At 45.3% G+C, this 27,088-nt stretch overlaps 1 protein-coding gene across 1 annotated transcript in view; it reads left to right on the top strand.

Moving 5' to 3' along the window:
• The window catches only part of BMP6 (bone morphogenetic protein 6), a 146,210-nt gene that overhangs the window by 101,263 nt on the left and 17,859 nt on the right, over positions 1 to 27,088 (top strand). Inside the window, exon 2 of the mRNA XM_004281050.3 lies at positions 19,291 to 19,486. Within this exon, the coding sequence (XP_004281098.1) occupies positions 19,291 to 19,486 (196 nt within the window). The remainder of the gene's footprint in view (positions 1 to 19,290; positions 19,487 to 27,088) is intronic.

Here is a 27,088-nt window from a genome sequence, read left to right as displayed (position 1 = left end):
CCCGTTAATGACCTTTAACATTACTCGTGCGCAAATGTGAACTCTCTAGAGGATGCTCTGGTAATCCCAAAGGCTTATTAGCATGGCTTGTAGAGGATAGATGTTCGGTAAATATTTAGTTGAATTTAGTGATTTGTTTTTTAGGTGAATGTGGAGTGTTGGCTTTTTCAGGAGCGTGTATATTTCCATTCTCTTTTGGGTACTGGTGGTCAGTCACACCTCACTTTCAGGTGGGGTTAGTGTTGGCGTCTCCATTGCTTTTCTGATGAGGAAACCGAGATAGGAAAAGTGGAAGAAGACGCCAGAAATGTCATTCCGAACTCCTCTGTAGCTTTGCACCCACAGTTATGGTCCATTTTTCCCTGTTTGGCCCTGCCTGGTCCTACTCATAAGGCTTTCCAGCCAGGAGCAGGATGAAGGGGGGCCTCAGAGATGGTGTGGACTCCAGTATCTGAGTTGAGACCACGTCACAGTGGCTGTGGATCCTTCCAGAACACTCAGGATTGGGGCCGACTGACTACCTCTGTTTCCAAGCCCAGTGGGGTGGACTTCCTTCTTGGTTCAAAAGGGCCGTAAAGCGACAGCTTCCTTTTCTCTTATTGACAGATCACTTCCAGCCAAGTCAGCCCTTCCTGTCCTAGGCGTCACTCTCTCTTGGGCTTCTCACTCTCCCGTGTGGCGAAGGCCTTTGGTGTGTTTATCTCCCAGGTGGCTCTCTCCTGGTCAGGATGCAGCCGAGGGCCGGGATGGTCCCGCACCTGGAGGGGCTCTGGAAATGCCCTTGTCAGCCCGGGTTTGAATGACCTGAGGACTAGTTATTCCATTCATGGTTTATTTTGTGATGGGTTCCTTCCTGCCATCCTGGGGCATTTGAAGGCTCTAAAGAGAGAAAGGCTAAACTCCAGCCCACGAGTTGCACCGATCACTCATGGCTTTGGTGACGGGTTTTGTGGGGAAGGCACTGATGATCAAAGGTAGTTTGAAAAATTACGCATGACTTTTTCTCATTCTTTCTCTCCTTTGGACTTGGTTTGTCTGATTTTTACCCATGCCAGACAGGAAGAGAAACAGCAAGGGGAAGACCGATGTGGGTGAACCAAGCTGCGGCACCCGGTGGTACCCACCGTGCACGGGCCCCAGCCCCGTGCATTGAGAGAACAGCGGGGTCCAGGGCAAAACCACCCATTGAATGGGAACCAGACTGGTCCCTCCACGGCTGCGTGGTGGATTCCTTGTTGACGCCGTGCTGCCTGACTTATGTGGGGTGCCCCTTGTGGATCCCCAGGCAGCCTCTTTCCTATTCATGTCCTCTCCCCTGTCTTGTTTTGTCCTGTGAACCACGACTTTTGATCGTTTCAGTGCCCGAGTGAGGCTGGACTTGGTCCAAATCAGTCACAGCCCCACGTGCACCTGAACTCCGAAGGCAGGTACCCTCACTGATTTACCACTAGCTCCGTAGGCCACCTCACTTCTTTCTGGAGCCCAGCTTCTCCCAAGCCTGCTTGCTGGTCTCCTCAGCCTGCGATTTGAGATCCCGAAAGAACGCAGATCTTGTGACTTGGCCGAGGGAGCTGCCCGCCCTGTGGACTTCCCCCACCCTGCGGACCCGCTGTGCTTCAGGGAAAACAAAATGTTAAGTGAGCAGTTTAGCTTGGACTTAATCTGGAGGCAGATCAGTAACTCTACACTGGGAGCCTCTCTCCGTTGTGTTCTCAGGAAAATGAAGTGAATCACCGGAGCAAAGAATGTACTCTGGTGCTACAGCAATAATGAAGTATAATGTTTTGAATTAGGAGAGGGAGGGAGAGTTACTGAGAAACATTTGGCTGTCACTGCATTGTTCCTCTGCCTTCCCACAGATAGATGCTTGGATAAGAATCTTCTCCAGCCTGGTTTTTCCTAAATCCAGCCTTGCGGTGAATTGACAAGGCCGTGTTAGACACAGAAATTATCCCGGAGCAGTGTCTCCAAAGTGACAGTTTCACGGGGGCTCCAGGAAGAGGAGACAAGGACCTGAGCTTCTAGCTCAACCCAAAGATGTTTTTCCTTGTACCACTTGTTAGTTAGGAAATGAGAACCGAACGAAAAAAACAAACAAGTGCATACCGCCAATCTGTCACACTTGAACACCTCCCAGCTCATATCTGTCTTTCTGACTTCATATTATCTGTGATCATCATCATCTCTGAGGACCCAAAAGCACTTTGGTAGGTTGGAGTCCGTTTTACTCTTATAAATAAATACAATCGCCTGAGAAATTACGTTGTTCAGGTCAGTATTAGCCAGTTCACTCGGAAGTTGCGATAATTTTTTTTAGAAACAGGAAGATGGGAGCAGTGAGGCCCTGTGTTTTCCACTCTTTGGAGCCTCTTATAGGTGTTTTCTGTTGTGTTTATTTTTCCTTCCAAATCATACATTCACATGCTTAACCTTGGTGTACCTGTTGTGTTATTTTCATGTAGGAAGTGTTGCCAATAAACACTTGGAGTCAGTTAGGGCTAAACACACCGGCGGGCAGGAAAGCTTGGTGCCCCAGAAAGGGAAAGAGATTCTCCGAGAGCAGCCCTGAGAGAAGCGTTTTGTTGTGTTTTTGCAAGGATATGGCGATCCAAGTTTTGTCTCTGAAAGGGAAGGAACTGCCCTCTTCTGTGTTTTGCGCGCAGATGGCTGCGCCGAGCTGCGGGGACCTCCCCATGGGGGGACTCTTCCGTTCTCTTGTTTAGAACACGGCAGCCATGATCACATCTGAGTTTAGCACCGAGGGCTGAGCTTGACCAGGAGATGTTCAAGCGTCTGTCACTGCGGCCAGGCCGGCCAGTGCTCTGGAAGGTGTGACCCCATTGCCTCCATGTGGGTGGTTGCCTGACTCAGCGAATACACACCGGCCCCCTGCTCTGTGCTGGCCCGGGTCCAGGCGCTCAGACACCGAAGGTGACAAGACAAGACGCCCTGCCCCCGGTGCAAGCACACTGGGGGCGGTTCTCGCCCTCGCCCTCAGTACCGGTACGCGTTTTCTTTCTCCGTGGCCCTTGGGTTTGGGTCGTGTGCTGCAGCCCCCCGCTGTCAGGCCACCCGGGGCTTGGACGGGAGCATGAGAAAGGCCTCTCCCCACGTCCCGTGCTTGGCATGTCCGACACTGGGCCCCGGCTAATAACGGGTCATCTGATGCGGTGTAACTGACCAGGAATCTGAAACCCCGGTCACCCTGGGAACCAGGGCAAGGAGCTGGGCTGTCAGTTACTCTTAACTTTAAAAACTTGAACATTTCATCAAAACCAAATAGCTCCATTGTCATGGTCAGAAGTCCACTGTGGAAAAAGGCAGGATTTCGTGTTTATTTAAGCTGCCACCCAGCGAGAGAAACCAGTCCCACATAGTTCACTTCTCAGCTATTTAAGGACTGATTTTCCATTTTGTGGATGTTTCATGCTCTTACCCGGTCTCTGCAAAAGCAGATGGAAGAGGTAGGATTTATTGGCCGGGCAAGGGGGGATGTGAAGAAAACCCCTGATGGGCGTGATCTGATGCGTCGTCCAGTACTTTACAGCCCCGCCGGGCATTGCCTGAGCGTGTTGATGCATGGGGTCTGAATTCTCTCTGCCTCGTGGATGGAAGTTACTTCACCTGTGGATGGTGGTCACCAAATCGGTAAACACAGGCCTAGTACCCCTTGCTAAGTGGGTTATTGATATTCCGTTCTAGTACCTGATAAAGTAATACTATCTTTGTTTGCAGATGTAAGGCCACCCTGTAGATGTGGCAAGAGACTGAAAACAGTTCAGTCAGCTGACAGGCTAGAAAGAAGCCCCCACCTCTTGGTCAGGTGTCCCTTCCCGCATGTTAGACTTCGGACTTTCAAAAAAGGAAACGATAGCCGTTTGATAAGGGTCCCTCCCTTTTCATCTGTCCCGGGATGTCTTCTGGTGAGAAGGTGCCTCTCTCATCAGAGCTTGATTTTCAGTCTCTTGTTACCCTTCCCACTTTGCTGCTCTCTGAGGTGCCCTTTGCTTCTCTGGACTCTTGCTTGGTCTGTGCATCTACTTTTCCTTCTCGTGGTCCCTCCTGTGACTCCTCTGAATTAACCTCCTTTGTAATCAGAGTCAACAAACATTTATTGTGAACCTGCTATGCGCCAGAGATGGTGCTGGGCATGTTCACTCAACGCTCAGTGACTCTCCAGCCTCTCTCTGCTCAGAGGTCCTGCCCAGCTTGGTCCTGAGGAGGGGCTTTAGCTAATTGCCCTGCTTTTGGGGACAGGCTGTGTTTAAATTCTAGTAGAGCGTTGTTAGTGGCTCCAGCATGAACTCTGGGGAAGTTGTGGCTGAGAAGGAGAGATGAAGAGGAAGAACAAGAGAGGGCTTCCCCGGTGGCGCAGCACTGAAGAATCTGCCTGCCAGTGCGGGGGACATAGGTTCGAGCCCTGGTCCGGGAAGATCCCACATGCCACAGAGCAGCTAAGCCCGCGCGCCACAACTACTGAGCCCACGAGCCACAACTACTGGAGCCCACGAGCCACAACGACTGAGCCTGCACGCCACAACTACTGAGCACACAATCACAACTACTGAAGCTTGCACGCCACAACGACTGAGCCCACACGCCACAACTACTGAAGCTGCACGCCTAGAACCAGTGTTATGCAACGAGAGAAGCCACCGCAGTGAGAAGCCTGCGCACTGCAACAAAGAGTAGCCCCTGCTCGCCGTAACTAGAGAAAGCCCGTGCACAGCAATGAAGAACCGATGCTTCCAAAAATAAAATAAAATAAATTTTACTTAAAAAAAAGAGGAAGAACAAAAGAGAATGAAAGAGGTATTATAATAGAAAACAGGCACTCAAATACATGTGCATGCGCCTTCTTACAAGCACTATTCATAGCAGCCAAAAGGTGGAAATCGTCCAACTGTCCACCGATGGATGAATGGGTAGACACAATGTGGTGCGTACATACAATGGAATATTACACAGCCACAAAAAAGAATGAAGTGGGCTTCCCCGGTGGCGCAGGGGTTGAGAGTCCGCCTGCTGAGGCAGGGGACGCGGGTTCGTGCCCCGGTCCGGGAGGATCCCACGTGCCGCGGAGCGGCTGGGCCCGTGAGCCGTGGCCGCTGAGCCTGCGCGTCCGGAGCCTGCGCTCCGCAACGGGAGAGGCCACAGCGGTGAGGGGCCCGCGTACCGCAAAAAAAAAAAAAAAAAAAAGAATGAAGCACTGATACGTGCAGACACTAGTGATGAACCTTGACCACATTATGCTAAGTGAAAGAAGCAAGTCACAAAGGACCGTGTGACTCCGTTCCTGTGAAATCTCTGTGATCTGCAAACCCGTGGAGGTAGGGCAGAGACGGCCGGTGGCCAGGACGTGGGGGCGGCGCTTACCGCTTAACGGGCGTGGGCTTTCTTTCAGGGCGATGAAAACATTTTGGCACCAGATAGGGGTAGTTGTGCTCAACACCGAATGTACTAAACGCCCCTGAATTGTTCACCTTAAAATGGTTCGTTTCATTATGTAAATTTCACTTCAATTAAAAAAACAAGGAGAATGAAAGGGAGGGAGAATGTCAGAGGTCTGTTTCTGTGAATTCAGGATGAGATTAAAAACCCATTCTGTCTTGTGCATGGTGACCTTGTGATATGGCTTGAGTATTATTGAAGTATTTTGAGCTGATTAATTTCTTGCCTCTGCTCTTTACCATTTAAACTGCTTGGAGTTGGCATCCTGAACGCTGAGTGCAAAGCAATGTGAGAATTGGTGTTCTGGGCCCGGAGTGTTGCGGCTTCAAAAGACAAAGCTGGAAAGATGTGTGCAGTCGGTCCCCCGGTTTCGCTGTGCTCTGGGGGATGCCCCTGGGGCTTGAGGAAAGATGGCGGGGGCTAGCGTGCAAAGCCTGAGTTTGTTCTGGCTCCCTTTGCCTGCTGGGGACACTGTGGTGCCCAGGAAAGGGCACGGGGCAGCCGTCAGTCCTGGCTTCTGCTTTCATTCTCTGAGCCCTCCTGGGGGTATGAAGGCGAACCTGTCATGGACCCTGCTTTTGAGAGGCTTATGGTCTAGCAGGGGAGGGTGGCAGCCACACGAGCAGCTGGCCATCTTAGTATAAGGTCGGGGTACAACTTCCATGGGACGTTATGGGAACTTAGAGTGAGGGTCCCCAGACCAGTGGGGATGGGGGTAGGGTGGAGAAGGACGGCAGTTAAGGAAGGCTTCCTGGAATTCAGCCTTGAAGGTTTAAAATAGTGCCGATTGCCCATGAAGTATCGCAAGTAATGGTTTTAGTTCTAGCAAAAGAGAAACACTTAAAACTGAGTGGAAACACAGTTTTTAAAAAGAGTTTGATATTTTTCACCAAAGCATTAGTAATTACAGAGGAAATAACTTTGATTTACCTCCCCTTAGTTTCTGGCTTTAATAAATTGTCTTTATTTAGCATTACATAGGAGCACCAAAGCATTTTCAAAATTGGGGCCCTGTAAGTAAAGTCTTTATCCTGGAGGTGAGGGAGGGAAGGATCTTTTTTTAAATAATTCAAGTATTGTTGATTTACAATTTCATACTAGTTGCAGGTATGCAGTATAGTGATTCAATACTTTTGTAGATTATACTCCACTTAAAGTTATTATAAGATATTGGCTCTATTTTCTGTGCTGTACAATATATCCTTGTAGCTTAGTTTATTGCATAGTAGTTTGTACCTCTTAATCCCCTACCCCTGTCTTGCCCTTCCCACCACCCCTCTCCCCACTGGTAACCACGGGTTTGTTCTCTGTATCAGTGAGTCTGTTTTGTTGTCTTCATTCATCTTATTTTTCAGATTCCACATGTAAGTGCAAACATGCAGTATTTGTGTTTCTTCGTCTGACTTATTTCACTAAACATAATGTCCTCCAAGTCCATCCACACTGTTGCAAATGTCCAGTTTTCATTCTTTTTTATGGCTGAGTAATATTCCATTTTGTGTGTGTGTGTGTGTGTGTGTGTGTGTGTGTATACATATACGCCACATCTTCTTTATCATTCATGTGAAAGATCTTTGAAAGGGCAAGGCGATTGTATAAGTAAGGCAAAAGCATGAGGTTCTGGGGAGTGTGGTCAGAAAAACAGAGCAGTTTAATCCCTCCTAAGAGAAGAGCTGAGGCAGGGGAAGGTGAGGGGCGGGACGGGAAGGCGGCTGGGGGGTCGGGATTGAAGGCTCTAGGCAGGCATGCCACAAGGTAGGTCGGGGCTGTGACTGTGGTACGAGCTGCGGTGTGGGGATAGATGGACAAGGGGCAGAAGTGAGGGCAGCGGGACAGGCTGTGCAGTTTCAGTGGGCGTGGAGGGAGCAGAACGGGTGGGTCAGAGAGACCCTTAGAGCAGTGCCGTCCAGGACACCTTGCTGTGACGACGGGAGTGTTCCCTGACCTGCTTTCTGGTACAGCATCCACCAGCTGCATGGGGCCACTGAACACTTTTTAAATTATTTATTTATTTTTATAAATTTATTTACTTATGTCTGGCTGCGTTGGGTCTTTGTTGCTGCACGCAGGCTTTCCCTAGTTGCGGCGAGCAGGGGCTACTCTTCGTCGTGGTGCACAGGCTTCTCATTGCGGTGGCTTCTCTTGTTGCGGAGCTGAGCTGTAGGTGTGCGGGCTTCAGTAGTTGTGGCACGTGGGCTCAGTAGTTGTGGCTCGCAGGCTCTAGAGCACAGCCTTCAGTAGTTGTGGCGCACGGGCTTTGTGGCTCTGCGGCATGTGGGATCTTCCTGGACCAGGGCTTGAACCCATGTCCCCTGCATTGGCAGGTGGATTCTTAACCACTGCGCCACCAGGGAAGCCCCCCACTGAACACTTTCAACGTGGCAGGTGTGACAGAGGAACTGCACTTTTCACTTGAACCACTTTACACTTAAATAGCTACTCGTGGCTACAACACGTTTCTAGAAGGTGAAATCCACACAAGCCGGGGACTGATCGGCCAGCTGGGCCTGGCCAGGTGGACAGAGGTGAAGCTACAAGGCAGCTCAGTTGGGGGATGGATGAGTTTCCTCTTGTGTGTGTTGGGGCTTCCAGGGGACCAGGGGCATCTGGATGATGACGTGCACCCAGCAGTAAGACAAACACATTCCTTAAGGGAGAGCAGTGGCTGGAGATGCCAGGTGGGAAGCATCAGCATAAAATCCTAGCAGAAATCATAAAAGTGAGCAGCTTAGGGAAGCCCCTTCACTGCCTTTGGCCTCAGAGTCCTGTTGATACCGTGGTGATCTTGTTTGCTCTGCCTGCCTGCTGGGACTGTTCAGAGAAACAGATGACACGATGTCTATGGCGGTGCTGGTAGACTCTTCAAACATTAGGCGGGTTTTATAACATCGTTCAGAGTGGAGAGGAATGTGTCCCAAATGTTATTTTCCAAACACAGAAGATAAAGGCCCCAAATTCTGGAAATGTTGCAAGCTAGATAATCCATCAGGCCCTCCTGCTAAAAGATGACTAGGTCCAGGATAAACAGAGGCAAATATGTCTCCGTCAGGAATGTCAGGGACTCCGAGACATCTTGGAGGGCTCCCTTGAGGTTGTTACTGTGAGCAAACAAACATAAAAGCCGGTGTCTGCGAGTGCAAATACCAACACCACTCAGATCACTAGACCAGCTCAGGGCCCAGGCCAAGGTGGGAGAGTGGTCCTGGAGGGGTCCCCCGTGAAGCCAGGGCCCTCCAAGCTTCCAGAAGAGATCCCTGATTCCAGCTTTGTAGTCCTCTCAGAAGCAAATGTACTTTTTTTTTTTTTCTTTTAAAGAAAAGCAACACCAGTTTAAACATTTAGGATGAATTTCCATCAAAAATTACCTACACATTTCCAATCACCCAAGGAGATAAAACCAGCAAAAGGAAAGTCATCAGAGGGACGGGAGGGCGATGTGGATTAAGTTCCCCAAGGATTTCACATATTAGAAAACAGACACCAAGTTAGAAAAGGGAAGACAACTATGTAGGAAATACAAAAAACGAAGAATAGTATACTAATACGTAATAGTGATACAGAACAATGGAAAATGACCAAGTAGACCACAGAGCAACTATAACAACAAAGAAAGCTATTGGAAAAAATATAAATGACAAACTAACAGATGCCTTAAACTGTACATTAAATACCAAAGAGAGAATTGGTGAACTTGTAGACGGGTCTAGAGAGGTGGTTCAGCCCACGTACAAGGAGGTAAGTGATGTAAGCGTGCATTTAAGAGAGGCAGAAATTAGAATGAGAAGGTCTAATATAATATCCATCTAACTTTCATCTCAGAGGAAACTGAAGTTAAGTCAGGAGAGACCACTATCGATGAGCTAGTGGCTAAGACTTTCTCAGAACCGATGGGAGATAGGCAGCCGTAGACGTATGAAGTCCAGTGTCACCCCAGCACAATAAATAAAAGGAAACTTACAGCTCAGGGCATTGTAGTGAAGCTGCAGCACAGCAGACACAGGGACATAAGAGCAACCCGAGAAACCAGATCATACAGAAAGAAATGATGAGTCTGGTATAATGAATACAGGCTTCCATTTCTCCTCTCCGTCACAGTGAGGACATTCTGCCCGCCCCGTATTGCTGTGCCGGTGAAACCAGAGGTGTGGGAGAGTTCATTTTTCTCTTTGGGCTGTCCCATTTGTCTGTTTTGACTGAAGATGTTCACTTTTTTTGTGAGAAAATGCATGTTATCTATGCTGATGTTCACTAGGTGTAATCTAATTGCTGCTTTATAGCCGTCCCTAGAAGGAGGCAAAGTGGTGGTTATTTGCTATCCATGGGACTCTATCAAGGCTGCCCCTGTTCAGCTTCAGTCTTTCCTGGTGACACATGTTTATTAGGAGCCCGAGTGCACTCCCTCATGTTAGCTGAGGTCTGTGCCTTGATTCCACTGTAAGACATGCGTGGTTGAAGCGATTGAACTTCTTCCCAGCCTAAAGTGATGTTAACACCTGTTGGGGTCGGGAAAAAGGTTCTAAAATGAGATTTTCAAAATAAAAAATGACTTGCTTAACCCTTACTACTAATGATGGTATGTAGGCACTAATTTTTGGTCCTAAATCTTTTTATAATATATGCACTGAGTCTGGTCTTAAAAGTCATTGGGAATTAAAGGGCAGCCTTGGGGGTTCCTTTATGGGGACTGAACTGTTCTGGATCTGTGGCGGTGGTTATAGGAATCTATACATGTGACAAAATGTCATAGAGTTATGACATATGTACATACCCAAAAAAGTGCATGTAAAAGCTGGTGAAATCACAGATGTAGAGGAAAAAAACGTATGGACACCAAGGGGGTAGAGCGGGGAAGGTGGATGAATTGGGAGATTGGGATTGACATATATACACTAATATGTACAAAATAGATAACTAACAAGAACCTGCTGCATAGGACAGGGAACTCTACTTTGCTGTACAGTAGAAACTAACACGACATTGTAAAACAACTATACCCCAATTAAAAAAAAAACAAAGCTGGTGAAATCAGAGAGAGGGTCTGTAGTCTTGCTAAGGTATTAATGCCAGTGTCAGTTTCTTGGTTTTGTTATTGTTCTTAGTTATACAAGATGTTACATGGGACCTCTCTGCTTTTTTTAAAAAAAAAAAAATCTGTCCTATTTTTGCGACCACTTAATAGATCTGTATAATTATTTAAAATAAAAAGTAAAGTTTAGATTAAAAAAGTCATTTAGAGCATATGGTAGCCAGGAAAATAGCTTCTTCTTGATATTTGTGATCCTCATAGAACTTGAATACACATATTTAGGAATATTTGGTGAACCCTGGAGGGAAGGGTCATGGCACTGTGGTTAAAAAAGTGAGTAGGAGGGCTTCCCTGGTGGTGCAGTGGTTGAGAGTCCGCCTGCCGATGCAGGGGACGCGGGTTCGAGCCCCGGTCCGGGAGGATCCCGCGTGCCGCGGAGCGGCTGGGCCCGTGAGCCATGGCCGCTGAGCCTGCGTGTCGCAACGCGAGAGGCCACAACAGTGAGAGGCCCGCGTACCGCCAAAAAAAAAAAAAAGTGAGCAGGAGAGTTGAACTCAGTGTCTCTGGCACTATTTAAGGTTGCAAGCTTGCAACAGAGAAGTCAAAAGGCCACCATTGTTACAACCCTTGGAAAACTAGCCAGAACTTTCTATGTTGCCTAAAATGAAATCAGCTTGTGCCATAGCATGAAAAAATAATGTTTATAGTTATCAATGGAATGGTAATTTTTTTTAAAAAGGGTTTCAGCTTCTTCAAGTTTGGTCTATAAGTGGAAGCATTAAGCATTTGGAAAATGTAGAATTTATTGTGGAATGAAGGTACCCTTGAACAACGGGGGTTTGAACTGCGTGGGTCCACTTACATGGGGATCCTTTTCAGTAGTGAATACTTCATACTACACAGTGCGTGGTTGGTGGAATCCATGGATTTGGAGGAACTGAGGATATGGAAGGCCAGCTCTAAGTCACACTCGGATTAACCCCCGAGTTATTCAAGGGTCAACTGTAATTCCCTGAACTGAGCTATACTGAATTAACCACCAAGTGAGTCCAGTTAGTGAGAAAGTAATGAATATGGACTACTCTTAAATGTATTAGAGAGAGTGTTCCATTCTTTTTTTTTTTAGTTATCTATTTTATACATAGTAGTGTATATATGTCAATCCCAATCTCCCAGTTTATCCCACGAGTGTTCCATACTTTTCCCTCCCTCTTTCTTCTTTTATATTTGCAGTTGAAGTAGGTGGTGTCTTTATTTTTCTCTAGACAAATTTAATTGATAGAATTCAGATTTTGTGGAATGATGTTCAGAAAATACCTATATTAAAATATCTTTATCACGATCAAATTAAGCAGTAGTGAGAAAGAAAAAGTGACCTTCAGTAAGATGAGTCAAAAAGGAAATCCACGAATAAACAATATTAGAATGAGAAAGACATAAATAGAGCAGAGATTAAATAATAAGAGAATACTCTGAAAAAGTTTATGGCAATAAATTTAAAGAATTAAACCCAAATTAACAAATTTTAGAAAATACACGCTGACTTAAAAAAAAGATAGCTTGAATATTTCTATATGTTTAAAGGAAAATGAATGAGTAATTAAAAATATTCCCCAAAGGAAATTCCAGGATCAGATGTTACTAATAAGTTTGCCAAACTTTCCAGGAAGAGATCATTTCTTGAAAAGAAAGGGAACATTTCCCAACTTATGCCAAGAGCTCGTGTAACTTGAAACCAAACAACATGATGGTATGAGACCATCACCAGGGTCACTTATGAAAACGAATGCAAAAATTTCAAACCATAAATTGGAAGGGTAGTGGAACACATGACGTGACACCTTCAGGTCAACGTCATGGACTGCGTGTTTGTGTCCCTGAAATTCATACTGTTCAAACTCTAATCCCCAGTGAGACAGTATTAGAAGGTGGGGTCTTTGGATGATAAATAGGTCTAGGTGAGGTCATGAGGCTGGGGCCCCAGGATGGGATTAGTGTCCTTATAAGAAAAAGAGACTCCAGCTCCCATACACTCTCTCCCTCTGCGAGCACGCACCAAGGGAGGCTATGTGAGGACCTAACTGGGAAGAGGGCCCTCAGCAAGGACCCAGTCCTGCTGGTCCTCTCATCTCTTGCTTCCAGCCTCTGGAACTGTGAGGAATAAATGTTTGCTGTTTAAGCCACCCAGTCTGTAGTACTTTTGTTACAGCAGTTACAACTCACTGAGACAGGGAAGCTGTTTGCTGAACTTCTTATTAGGTCCACAGTTTTTAATGTGCCTCGTCCTTTCCAATTGTTTAACCTTAGCAGCACTGAGCTGGATTCCAACACAAGACTGAAATGAGCATCCTCACCTTCTTCATTGTTTTAAAGGAAGTGGTTCAAACGTATCACCATTAGGACTGTTGTTAGTGTACGTTTTTATGTTGACTCCTTATCAGGTTAATGGAGTTCTTCCTATTCCTGGTTTGCTGGTTTATTTTTCTTTATTTATTTTATTTTTCGGATAAGCAACTCTTTTTTTTGGGGGTGGGTATAGTTGCTTTATAATGTATTAGTTTCTACTGTACAGCAAAGTGGAGTTCCCTGTGCTATACAGCAGGTTCTTATTAGTCATCTATTTTATGCATATTAGTGTATACATGTCAATCCCAATCTCCCAATTCATCCCACCACCACCACCAGCCCCACCACCCACTGGTTTGCTAGTTTAGAAGAGACTCAAGTGTAAGGAATGGACCCTGTTGGGCTCCTGATTCCAACAAACGCAACGTAGAAAGACAATTTTTGAGGCATTTGAGGAAATTTAATTATGGATTGGGTATAGGACAGTGAGGAATTATTTTAACTGAGGTGTGATCATACGTTGTGATTGTGTAAGAAAATGTCCATTTTTTAATTTTTTAACAATGGTAAAATATGCATAACATAAAATTTACCACCTTAGGTACAGGTACGTTCACACTGTTGTGCGACAGTGACCTCCATCCTCTCCAGAACTTTTTCATCTTCCCTCACGGCAACTCAGTACCCATTCAACACTAACTTGTCGTACCCGCAGCCCCTGGAAATCACCATTCTACTTTCCGTCTCTATGAGTTTGATTGCTCTGTGTACCTCATGCGAGTAGAATCGTACGATATTTGTCCCTTTGTAACTGTCTTATTTCACTTAACAAAACGTCCTCAGGGTTTATCCATGTTGTAGCATGTATCAGAATCTCTACTTTTATGGCTGAACAGTATTCCATTGTATTTATGGACCACATTTTGTTTATCCATTCGTCCATTGTAGATGTTGGATTCTTCCTATCTTTTGGCTTTTGTGAATGAAGCTGCTATGAACATGGTATACAAATATCTGTTTGAGTCCCTGCTTTTGATTCTTTTCTTACACACCCAAAAGTGGGCTTGCTGGATCGTGTGGTAATTCTGTTGGATGTTTTGAGAAATCACTCAACTGTTTTCCACAGCAGCTGCTCCATTTTCCATCCCTACCAGCAACGCACAGGGGTTTTACTTTCTCCACATCTCCACCAGCACATATTAAGAAAATGCCCGTGTTTGTAATAGATCTACACGCGGTAGGGCTGCAGAAGGAGGAAATTTGCTGGTCAGCCATTCCCACAGAACCTCAGCACCCCACCAGCTGATGGGCAGCACAGCCCCCTGCCCGGGCAGCCTTCAAGCTTAGCTGTGGCCGTGACTAGATTTTCCCTGGGTGCCTGTAAAACTTCCGTCATGTCTCTGAAAGGAAAGACTTTAAGAGAAAAAGAAAGACTAAACACTCTGTGATTCCGTGATACATACGTATGTAGTAAAACTTTTTCAAAGGCAAGGGACTGGGAATTCCCTGGCGGTCCAGTGGTTAGGACTCCATGCTTTCACTGCCGAGGGCGTGGGTTCAGTCCTTGGTCGGGGAACTAAAGTCTCGAATGCCCAGAATAAATAAATAAATAAATAAAAGAAAGGCAAGGGACTGCCAGACGTTACTCATGACCTGAGGTCCCTTGTGGGTGGGAGTGGGGGATGGAATACTGTTCACCTTCCAGTTTTTAGATTGGGTGCTGGTCTCATTTGTGCTTCGTTATTATGTTTCATGACCTCCATAAATTACATATATATACATACTTTTGCATGTATAATACTACATAATTTACACTTATAATCTTAACCTAGTAACGTTCATTCTTTGGGGCTGTGGCTCCTCCCTGTTGATGGGAGGTCCGGTGCTGGTCTGAAATTTCAGCTGGTATCGTCTGAGGCAAAGAGAGAGAACAGAGTGAGTTTTATAAAGCGAAATTGATTCAATTTCAAGGATTGTATATGTCCTTGAATTACATCCTCCCTACTTGATTTGGTGTTAAAAGGACCTTTAAAAATGAAATCAGAGTGTTAAAAGGGTGCAGTTTGTTGTCTTATTTGTTTTATTGTCCTTACAAAAGGAAAACAGAAACAGTAGATGTCCTTGTGTAAGGTCATTACCATTAAAAAAAAATGTTTTCAGTGGTCCTTGAAATAAAAAATTCTAGGAATTGTTGCTTCAGAGAACACAGTACTGTGTTCAGTAGCCAAACACCAGGGCTGATGACACTTAGGACAGTGATTTCACTCACCTCCCTTTCCAGAGAATGTAAGTCCTCCACTGTCAAAAGCTCATTTAGAGACGTGAGTAAATTTGAAAAGACATATTCTCAGCTCAGAGGAGCTCGGTTGTCAAATACCGCTAACGATGCTTCCAACTACCATTTGCTGAGCCCTTCCTCTATCACTGACTGTCTTGTACAGACTGTCTCACCTAATCCTCAGAAATGTTGTTATTCCCATTTAACTGATAACTGAAACTTTGGCTGGTATCTTGCTCGTTATCACCTGAGTAAGATAAGGGGGAGCTGGATTTCAAAACCGTGTTGTCAGCTTCACACTTCGTCCACATTCTTGGCTGCTACCTCGCTACTACCTATTCCACACACGGCACCATCTTTGAGAAGCTAGATGCAGGGGCTACAAAATAGGTACTGCGCGCTGGATCCCCACCTCAGCCCCCTCTCATTTTTCTTGAACTGTCTGACGTTTAAGGAGCCCAGGTCACAGAGCTCAAAGGGGAAATGCTAAGCTCATTGGAACCATTGCCGTTCTACCGTGGTGGTCTTCAAACGCACATGTAGGCGGTGACCTAATTGTATCCCTATGACCTATCCTGTATCCCTATGAGACATTAGCAAATGCACTGTGTAACTTTAATTGTGGGCAGAAGATCTGGGGAGAGAGGAGGCATTCCAAGCAAACTCCAATGACCAGTAGCTGAGGTCTCCTGGGAAGAGTGAGGAAGATGGTGTAGCTTTGAGCTAAGAGGCACGAGGAGAGGTGCAGGCGACCATAAAGAGTTTAGGTGGGAGAGCTTGTAACGAACGAGGTGGGCAGCAATCAGAGACTCGCGGGGGGGGGGGGGGGGCGGGGGCGCGGGCTGAGGAGACCACGCCTCTCCTCCAGGAAGGAATAAGGAAAAGCAGGAGGAAGTGGAGTGCTTCAAGACCGACCAGAGGAGAATTGGGGAAATGTACATATAAGGCAACGAGTTCTAATTCGCACGGTAATAAAATGGAAGGCTTTGAACTATGCTTCCACTTTCTCATTTTTAGATTCTTTATCTATTCACATCTGTCTGTGAGCGGCTGCCAGGATCCTTCCTTAGTCACACACACTGCCTCCCAGGATTTCAAAATCCCTCCTCCTTAAGAACTGCGTGCAGTTTCTCCCCTTCCTGGCAAGGTCAGACTCTCCTTCTCTCTTCCTCTCTTACCCTCCCTTCTCATCTTGTGTCAGTTGCCTCTTACCGTGTAACAAATCACCCAAAACTTAGTGGCTTCAAACAGCAAGGTACTGTTATCATCTTTCACGGTCTGGTGAAAAGACTAGGATGAACTGGGTGCCCCCCCCCCCCAGGGTCTCTCATGCAGTTGCAGTCAGGTGGTCACTGGGGTTGGGGTCATCCTGAGGCTCCAGTGGGTTGGACATCCAAGATGGCATCTTCATACCATGTCTAGTGCCTCAGCTGAGGTGGCTGGGGACTGACTGGGCTCTTCCCTCCCTCCTTCCTTCTCCCTCTGTGTCTCTGTGCGCCACACAGCCTCTCTACGTGGTTACCTCGGACTTCCTCATAGTCTAGGGGGTTCAGAGTAGTTGCACTTCTTACGTGGTAGCCATCTTTCCTTAGACATTCCAAGACACCTAAATGGAAGGAAGTTCCAAGCTTAGGACTTAGCCTCAGAATCACTCAGCACACTGTTGCCGCCTCTTGTTGGTCCAGAGAAGGTCACAGAACCAGCCCAGGGGAGAAGGGACCACCTAAGGGTGTACATACAGGAAGGTGTGGTTCACTGGGGGTGGTATACCTCTCCAAAGACTAACATATTTCTCATGTATTGAAATGTCTGTCCCTTCTCTTCTCCTTATAACTGAAACATCTTAAGTCACTTTTATTTTTATTTTTAAGTCACTGTTTTATATCTTGCTTCGCATCCGTAGTTTTTCTTTCTGTTGTTTATGTTAAGAGTGATTGGACGACTTCTTTGAGGAATTCTTATGCATTCTCTCAAAAGAATCTTAAGAATATGCTTTCATTTCTTGATATTGAAATTTTTAAGCACCCAAGAGGCCCTAGAGAAAAGCTGTGTGACTCTTTTTTAGAAAGTCTCTTTGGGAAATCAGATTCGATTCACTTTTTAACCACTGATGATAACATATCAAACTGAAAAGGCAGATCAGTTTTAGGGAAAAGTGATCCACCATCAGGTGTGGGTGTCCTTGGGTGAACTCCCCAACAATATTGCTTTTCATGCTTAGCCACTAATTAAAAAACCTGTTCTCTTGTTGGGACTGAACCATGGTTTACTTTCTGGCTGGACCTTTTTTTTTTTTTTTTTAACTTATATTCAAGCTCTTACACAAGCCAAAGCTTACTGTTTTTTAACAACTCCCTCCCCCCCACCCCGCCCCCAGAAAAGGGATAACTTGAATCTAAAAGGTTTGTTGCATAGTCACATGGCAGTTTCAGAAATTCTTTATTTAAAAACCTCGTACCGATGGATGGCTTAACTTTCCCAAGCTTCTGCAATGCCATCGAGGTCTCAAGTTCGTGTAAAGTTATTGGCTTTAAAGAAGCTTAATCTGCAGAGCTTTTCTCTGGTGATTATGGAGAACAGCACATGGGGGAGAAAGTGGGCCATTGGAGGTGGCAAATAACTTGATCTTTTTTTTTTTTTTCCTACCCACAAGCCCTGGAAAAACTCTGCCATCGGGGATTAATTTGCTTACGAGATTTTACTGCAGTTGCCATTAAGAAAAACCTAACGGGAGCAGCAGGGCAGAAGCATTTCTGAGCTCTGGGGAAAAGAGTCAGGATTTGTGGTGGGAAGCCGGATGCTCGTTTTTCTCTCCTACAACGATTATGAGTTAAGCATCCGAGGTTGCCAGCGTTTCTCTCACTCAGGACCTTGTATAGAGCCATCTGAAGGCTGACTCTGAAGCATGGTAATCCGTAGTTTGTAGTTTTCCATAGTTTGTCTTTATGCAGGGAAAAGATTTCCTTTAAAAAAAGCTTTGAGGGAGTTCCGTGGTGGCCTGTTAGGATTCGGCGCTGTCACTGTCATGGCCCGGGTTGGGGAACTGAGATCCTGCAAGCCGCGTGGCACGGCCAAAATATGAAAAAAAAAAAAAAAAAAAAAAAAAAAAAAACGCTTTTAGACTCGATCCTTTCCCAGTTTTTAAAAAAAGCCTTAGGGCTTCCCTGGTGGTGCAGTGGTTGAGAGTCCGCCTGCCGATGCAGGGGACACAGGTTCGTGCCCCGGTCCGGGAAGATCCCACATGCCGCGGAGCGGCTGGGCCCGTGAGCCATGGCCGCTGAGCCTGCGCGTCCGGAGCCTGTGCTCCGCAACGGAGAGGCCACAACAGTGAGAGGCCCGCGTACCGCAAAAAAAAAAAAAAAAGCCTTAGACAATCGCATGCTATCCCGTTGGTGATGTGTTTCCGCAACTCTGTCCTCATACGTGGGTTCTACATGCAGGTTAAATGGAGACCCCGGCAGCTTCGTAACCCAAAGGGTCCCTCCCCTCAGAAGCGTTCAGCCCTCAGTTTCCTCCAGTAGAGCGAGGGCAGTGGACTTTAGTTAGAGCAATATTTTCTATGAAGTTTCACACTAAACCCCTCAACAAAAACTCCCCCTGGACATCAGGCAAAATACGAGGACCGTTCGAGCTTCAGACCCAGGCGGAACGCGCTGCCCACCCCCATCTCCGACCACGGAACACCCCTCCCCCAGCAAAGGTTAGCTCAGGGCTGCCCTTGGGCTTGGCAACTGCCTGGTGGGGAGAGAAGGAACCAACCTGAGGGGATAGGAGAGCAGCAGCAGGAAAGGGGGGCTGCGAGGGGACAACAGGGCCAGGACGGCAGAGGCGTTCTTAGTCACGGTTGCCTGGGTCCCTCCAGCTTCCCTGGGAAGCCCTCTTCCTCTCATGCTGCAGATGAGGAAGCCAGAAGGCAAGAGTTTAAATAACTTGCTGTCATGCAACTTGGTTAAATAGTTTCAAGTCGTTAAAGAGAATCTAAGCATTGTGTTTAATCCCTGGGGAGAATGAAGGAGTTTAATCTCAGCCTGGCAGCCTAGCCTGTGGTTCTTTCCACCACCCACTGACCCCTCTAATAAGGGTAACGGTAAGCCGCTTAGGAATGAAAACGGGGGAACTTTCTAGATGTGAGCCTGTGGCACTTAGCCAAGTAACGATAGTTGTCACTCTCTCTTGTTTAATCCTATAGTGGAGGACGACAAGGAGTTCTCCCCTCGCCAGCGACACCACAAAGAGTTCAAGTTCAACCTATCCCAGATTCCTGAGGGTGAGGCGGTGACGGCTGCAGAGTTCCGAATCTACAAGGACTGTGTGGTTGGAACGAGTTTTAAAAACCAAACTTTTCTTGTCGGCATTTACCAAGTCTTACAGGAGCAGCAGCACAGGTACGGAGGCTCGAGGAACCCCAAAGGGTGGGGCTGGCCCCCGTTTCTCACCCCGTCACCTTATAACCCCGACTGTGTCTCTGGAAGGTGGCTTGGAGTTCAAGGGCAGCACACGGGCGTGATGGGGGCTGTGTTCCCAATGGTAGCGTTGAGCCAGCAAGACGACCTTTTTGCTTTTAAGGTGAAAATTTACCAAATAGTTTTCTTTTCCGAAGCAAGCCAGTGAATGGTATCTACTAAGCATCCTTTGTGTTCGGAAAACATATAACTCACTGGGACTAAAATGTTTCCCGCTATGTTTTAGTCCCTACTTCGAATGGTGGATGAGGGTGGCTAACATAAGTTCGCACACGGAAATTATATGAGGATGCTTAATTGCAAATACTGCTGATTCAAGCGAATAGAAGGCTGTGTGCTTGTGCATATAATATACACATGTATGATATGTCTTTGAGGAAGTGAGTGTGTGTGTATATGTGTGTCTCAAATGTGTTTTTTATCATGTAGTTGCAAGGGACCGGTAGACTTTTTTTCCCATGTCTCTATTATTCTTGTTTCCTGAAATGAGGCCACACTGTTTGACAGAAGAACTGTGTTCTTGGGGCTGCCTAGCAAATAAAGGAAAACTTCCATGGAGTGATGTTTAGAGCCTCAGAGGGGCTAAGGGATGAAGTATTACAGCAGTTATTTCAGTCCTACATACAGCACACAGAAAACAAGCCCATGACCTTGAACTTTGCTTGTATGTAGGGCTCAGTTGAGTGGTTTGGCCAGACAGAGAGTCCGATGCAGAGGTCAGCACCGCCCGTGGTTCTCAGAGGGCAGCAGGTAGGAACTCCGCCCGTGATAGGACATTCTGGCAATTGTGTGGTAAATACGAAGATAAAAGAGAAAGGAAGAGAATGCAGAGGAGGGGGGACATTTATGTCCTCTATTTATGGACTCTATTAGCTTTGGTTTTATAAACCACCTCCAGATTCTTGCTTTTGGTCCTGGAAATCTGTTAATTTCCCAAGAAGGTCCAAAAGTTTGGATTAAGAAGGTCCAAAGGAAGGAGTTGGGTCTCTCCTGAACTTACGGATCTGTGTGTGGGTCTGTCGTAAATACACACACTAAAATAATAACCAACATGAACTTGCCCCATACAAGGACCATTTTGAGAGCAATGCCAACATTTGGCCCTGATGCATAGTCAAGTCCGTAATGAGGGAACTGGAGAAGGAGGGACATGCCAGGCTGTGGGCACATGCCCTGGTGTCGGACAGACACACGGATGGCTGTCTGTGAATTCTTAGCTGTGGCAGTTAAATTGTAAGTAAAACAGAGCCGTTGCAGGATCTTTATAACAGACCAGAATTTCAGAACGGAAGGCAGGTTTTCTGATGTCTGATTTTCGCTCCTAAATAAAAGTGTATTCATTGACTTAACTGTTAAGGGCCTCTCTCGAAAAGTAAATTATTCGTTGCTAGATTTTCATCTTTCAGTATTTCGGAGAGAATTGCTGTTCAGGGATTCTTCGGAACTGCTTCAGCCATTGATTTTCAATCTGCCGAAGTATTGGTCCCGTAGCCTTTCTCTGATGGAAGGAACCTGCTGGTGCCTTTTTTGGCTCAGACGTTTGTTTGGAAAACATAGTTTTCCGTGTTCTGCAGGAAAAGCTTTAGAGTGAAAACACTAGGTTGGAGGTTTTGTGACTATGGATTTTTTTCAAAATTCTTATTATTTTAAAAAAGAGAGAGAGCACGCGCTGGCGGACCATTTGTAAGGTTTACGCTGAACTCCAGCCAAAAACGAACAGCTGCCTTCAGCCTCAGATCGTGGTGTCACGCTTCCTCCAGGCCAGCAGCGAGCTTGGAAAACAAAACTCCCAAATGGTCCCAACCTTTGCTGACTCCGTGTCAAAGCAGAGTTGTAATTTCTCTGCGTTTTAGGATGGGAGCATTTGGTGATTGGATGTGTTTAATTTTTGTGCATAGGAAAGGGGAAATCCTGGGAGAATTGGGAGAATTCCATGCTTTTAAAGAGTTCCAGGTTGGCCAGGAGAAGATTTTCTTATCAGTGGGCCTGGAGCCCAGGCTGCCTGTGGTTTGCTCATGTCCTTCCAGAGGCCTCCAGATTGAACTGTGGGACCCCTTCTGGGGAAGGTTCGATCTCCCCATCTGTACCATCTTGGGGTGTCTTGGCTGAAAAGGACCCTCCAGGCCTGTGAAGAAACGTAGCTGTCTAATCTGTTTCCGTGAAATTTGTAGCATTTGATAGATCAGCTTAACACACGTGGGTGTTGCAAAAGAGTTGGCCTCCTTGGAAAAGAAAAAAGGCAGGTGTTTCAGTGCTGAGTCATACCCTCAGCTGAGGCAGAAGAAGTTCTGTGTTGGGCCTCCTGGTGTAAAGGGCAGCTAGGGAGCCTGACCCAGGGAGGGTCAGAAACGGTTCTTGGAAGATGGGCCATTGCTGTGAACTCTGCGGAAACCTTATTTCTCTGACTGGTAAGAAATCACTGGACCAGGTAAGTTCAAAAAAGTGATGAGTTGAAGAGATGGTGCTTTGAGGGAGGACAGGGTAACAATTGATACAGTATTCAAAGCCTGAGAATAAGCCAGGAGATGGAATCTAAGTCCTGAAAAGATCTGGAGCAACTCGCAGAGTGGAGTGGGGTCGGCAACCCCACAGCATACGCGGTCCCATCAGAGGGGCACAGGGCGCCCTTTGTAGTTTACTTTAAAATTTTAGAGTACGGTGTGGGGTTGGCATCTTAAGATGAGTTTGCTGTTACTATCTGATGTAAGAAATTGTTATGTTTTTATGATGACCTTGGTGGAAACTGGCATTTCTACAGTGCTTAGAGTTTGGGAAAGACCTTCCCCCACGTTCCTTCCTTAGGATTTAGCCGTGACCCCATCAGACAGCTGGGCAGGCAGGCTATCCTTAGGAGGATGAAACGTGGCACATACGGATTTTGCCAAGTCCAACTTAGGCCTAAACTGTGGTCTGCTTTGATTGCCTCAAAGTCATCCCAGTGACATGGGGACAGTCCTGAGATAAAGGTGAAATGCCAGAAAGAGGTAAGCGGTCCCCTTATGGCCTTGCATCTTCATCTCCTTAGTTTGGATGCAAACATCTCAAGGATGCTTCTGTTTGGATGGCATAGGAGCCAGCTCCGTTGGGGGTACAAATGTGTCTGTTAGAATTCAGGCCCTGGTATTGATACTTGGGCTTTCAAGACCTCGCGATGGAAAACCTCTGCAAACCTTCATTGATCTTTTGGTCAACCATGGATCTACTAGCAGTTCTTCTAGAGGAGGGGGTGTGGAGGAGAAAAAAGACTAGAATAAATTTACATGAAAGTACTTGTCCTTATTCACAGTGTTATATCTTTGTCCATTTATTTTACCATTTTCTCCCGAATCTCATACACACTAAGCTGTCTTCGTCCTTGGAGGGTAGAGGCTGCTCTGATTAACCGTCAGCCTTCCATTGTGTGATGGAAGGTTGTTGATGGTAGCATGTTGCTTTTCATAACATGTACTCATGATCTTTACTTCTATAGCACCTATAGATTAATAGTGCAGTTTGGGGGCCTTTAAGAATATCATTTGCATCTACATTTCTATCTGGTGAAAGACATACTTTGACTCTTCTTATTCAATTTTGTATATCTGGAAGTCAAAGTCAAACAGCATCTCTTGAAAGCCAGCCAGAAATTTTTTCAGTGTCTGAAAGATGGTTCTGTTTGGTACATGAACTGGCCACACGTGCCTCTGATAGTTTTGACATCCCATATTCTACTCTCTATGGTTTGGCAGTTGTATTACCTGGCAGCGATAATCTATCTTCTGTGTATAGGATAACTTTTCTTTTTTGTGTTCTATCATGGTGCAGTCCTTTGGAAGACATTTAAAGTGAGAATTAATTACCAAATTCAAAATTCACTTCCTCCTGGTATAAGCAATATCACGACTCTGTTTGCAGACAGGCAAAGCAGGGTTTTTTGTTTTGTTTCTGTTTTTTCAGTTTGGTCCATATGTTTCATCCTAACTTCAGAATCCTTAGGATTGGAAGATGTGCATCTTTGAATCAAGGGAACAGGGCAATGCTGTGTTAAAAGCTGGTTTTTAAAACCAAGAAAGATTTCCTTAGGCCACCCAGAGGCCATGCCGGTGGAGTCTCCAGAAACAATGCCAGACTGAATTATTGTTTAAAGTTGTGACCAAGTTCACCATTTCTGACCTGCTTTTTAAGATAGATTATAATTGTCCCAGGAGAGAAAATAACTGTCAAAAGGCAAAAAAGCAGTTTTCCAAAATTTTTAATTTGATCCGCTACTCTGAACCATTCACAGAGATAGGGAATGTAGGAATAAGTCAAGGAAGGGGGATGGACATGAGTCCAGGTTGGGACATGTCTGAGTCATGGTTGGATGCCCAAGAGGCAGTGGGATATGGGAGTGTTTAAATCAGCAGAATGAGCTAAACTCTACAGGAATGGATATTTGAGATCACAGGTGAACTACAGAGGTAGATTAGATAGCTGTGTAAGAATAGAAAAACCTAACTGACCCTGGACCTATCTTTTTTCCGTGCACATCAGTGGCCTTTTTGTCATGTATCAGGTGACCACATGTGTTTGGGTCTGTTTCTGAGGTCTTTGTTCTGTTCTATTGATTGATTTTTCTCGTATCAATAAAAACTCTGATTCTTTCAGTTTCGTAAGAAGTCTTAATATCTGGTGTGTAAGTTCTCCAAATTTGTTCTTTAAGATTTTCTTGGCTACTGATGGCCCTTTGCATTCTCAGATATATTGTAAACTCAGCATTTCAATTTCCACAAAAGAAACTTGCTGGGCTTCTGTTTGGAATTTCATTAAATTTAGAGCTTGATTTGGGAAGAATTGACTCTCCTTAATATTGAGTGTTCCAGTCCACGTTTATTTAGGCTTTCTCTAATTACTCTCAATAACATTTTACAGTTTAGGGAGTCTTGAATGTTTTTATTAGAATTATTCCAGGAATTGAAGTTTTTATCCTATTGTAAATGATGTTATTAGCTTTTAAAAATTTCAGTGTCTAATTCTTTTTTGCCCACATGTAGAAATGCAGTTGATTTTTTTTTTTTTTTTGCGGTACGTGGGCCTCTCACCGTTGTGGCCTCTCCCGTTGCGGAGCACAGGCTCCGGACGCGCAGGCTCAGCGGCCATGGCTCACGGGCCCAGCCGCCCCGCGGCATGTGGGATCTTCCCGGACCGGGGCACGAACCCGCGTCCCCTGCATCGGCAGGCGGACTCTCAACCACTGCGCCACCAGGGAAGCCCTGATTTTTATATATTGATCTTATATCCAGCAATCTTGCAGATTTACATATTAATTCTAATAATTTTTCTCTGCAGAATTTTAGAATTTCCATGAATATAATCATGTCATCTATAAATATTTTTATTTTTTCCTCTGTAATTCTTATATTTTTCCTTCTCTTTTTCTTGTTTTATTGTGCTCACTAGATATCCAGTGCACTGTTGAATTCCATTCAGATTTCTGTTAGATTTCTAATCTCAGATTGGAAATCTCTGTCAGATTTCTAATCTAAGGGGGGGGGGGAAATGTTTAATATTGCACCATTAAGGATAATGTTTGCTATAAATGTTTTTGTAGATACTCTTTATTTTATTAAGGAAATTCTCCTCTATTCTTAGTTTGCTATGGGTTTTTAAAAATTAGAAATCGATGTGGATTTTATCCTTTTTCTGAATTTTTTGGGATGATTATCGTTGGTCCTTCATATCCATGGGTTCTGCATCTGTGGAGTCAACCAACCATGGATCAAAATATTTGAAAAGAAATTCCAGAAAGTTCCAAAGAGCAAAACTTGAATTTGCTGTGTGCTGGTAACTGTTTATTGATACATAGCATTTACATCGTGTTGGGTAGTATAAGTAATCTAGAGATGATTTAAAATATGGGTAAGTTACATGCAAATACTGTACATGATTTTGTATAAGGGACTTGAGCATATGGGGATTTTGGTATCCAGGTATTTTTGGGATCCAGGTTTGGGTCCTGGAACCAGTCCCCCAGGGATATTGAGGGATGTCTATATATGATTTTTGTCCTTTATAGTGTTAATGGGATATACTACATTAAATGATTTTCAAGTGTAAAGCCAACTTCACATCCCTGGAACAAACCCAGCTTGTGATTTATTATCCTTTTACTATAAGGCTAGATTCCAAGCTCATGTCTGAAAACTGTATTATCTGGATCACCTGTGGGTCTGTTTCTATTATCTGTTTGTCCCCTTGGTTTTTCCTCATTTGGTTTCACTTCCTGGCATGCCTGATAATTTTTAAAAATTAAATTCTGGGAATTATTTATGAAATCAATTCTAGATACTGGTATCTCCTTCCAGACTGGGTTTCATTTTCTTCTGGAAGGCAGAAAAACTACAGACAGGTAGATCACCTTGTTCTCTTGTCTTAACTGAGGCTGGGTTTCCAGATGTGTTAAGGCTTCTCCGTGTCTGGTTTTCCTTTTCTCCTACAGTTTAGCTCTTCAGGGGTCTCAGCTGAAGGTCTAGGTTGTTTACCAGAAGTTCCCTTCCTTGGTGGCCTCTGAACTCTAATTTTTTAACTCCCCAGTATTGAGAGACTGCCAGAAACTCTGCTTTGCTTTTTATCCTCTAAGCAGTTTCTTTCTGCTTGTTTTCTCAGCTTCCTCCTGCATGCAAACACAGTCTAATATTTGGCAAGCATCTCAAATGGAACTGTTGGAGTTCATGGACACCAGGACTTGAAGGGCCAAGGTCCTGGAGGAAGTGAACCCAAACTTCTATGAGATCACTTTTATGAGCTCACTTCTCTACAGCCTCTTTCCTCTGGGACCTTAGCCCTTCAAGTCATAACTTCCTGAAGCTCCAATTTGCGTCCCCAGCCAGCGAGATTGCTCCAAGCTCCTGGCTGCTTCTCCTTTCTGTTTGACATCCTTGCGTCATGCTAGGAATTAACAAATACCCTGAGATGAAAAAGCAACAGCAGATACAGGGTTCACCTCAATGCATTTCTCTTCTCTCTGAGCTCTCGACTCCTCAACCATCGCCTTTCTCGGTTGCTCTAAGATGGCTTCCAAGAGGTTTGTGTTTTTAGTCTTAGCAGGAGTGTTAGTTGGATACATCGTAGCCAGAAGCATCCGTCTCTGAAGTATCATATTTTTATTATTTTTATTTAGAAATCTTTATAATGAATCCCCACACATGTTGATGTTTGAGTCAATAACCAAACAGTATAGTTCTGGAAACCAGACCTGAACGCGGTAGTGGAGCCAGGATCTAGGCGAGTTGTTTTCTTAGAAAAGCGTTTCTCATAGACTGATTCTCATAAACTGATTGCTGTATGAGTTCTGTCGGATGTTCAGTGCTGCCTCCCAAAGTGAAGTAATGTGAACTCTTATCTCCACCGACATGAAAGTGAGATACCTGGGACCGTTTTCTTTTATGAAGAGAAGGGCAAACTTGAGAAAGCCAGGAATAGGAGAACCCTATTGTCGTTTGGGTGGAGGAAAATCAAAGCCTTTTTATCGCTGTGCCCAGCCACACCTGTTTCTCTTTCTGTATCTGG

This window comes from Orcinus orca, chromosome 10, assembly GCF_937001465.1.
Source record: "Orcinus orca chromosome 10, mOrcOrc1.1, whole genome shotgun sequence".
Lineage (NCBI taxonomy): Eukaryota > Metazoa > Chordata > Mammalia > Artiodactyla > Delphinidae > Orcinus > Orcinus orca.
Note: the sequence above shows the minus strand (reverse complement) of the source record. Positions and strands in the feature narration are given on the sequence as shown.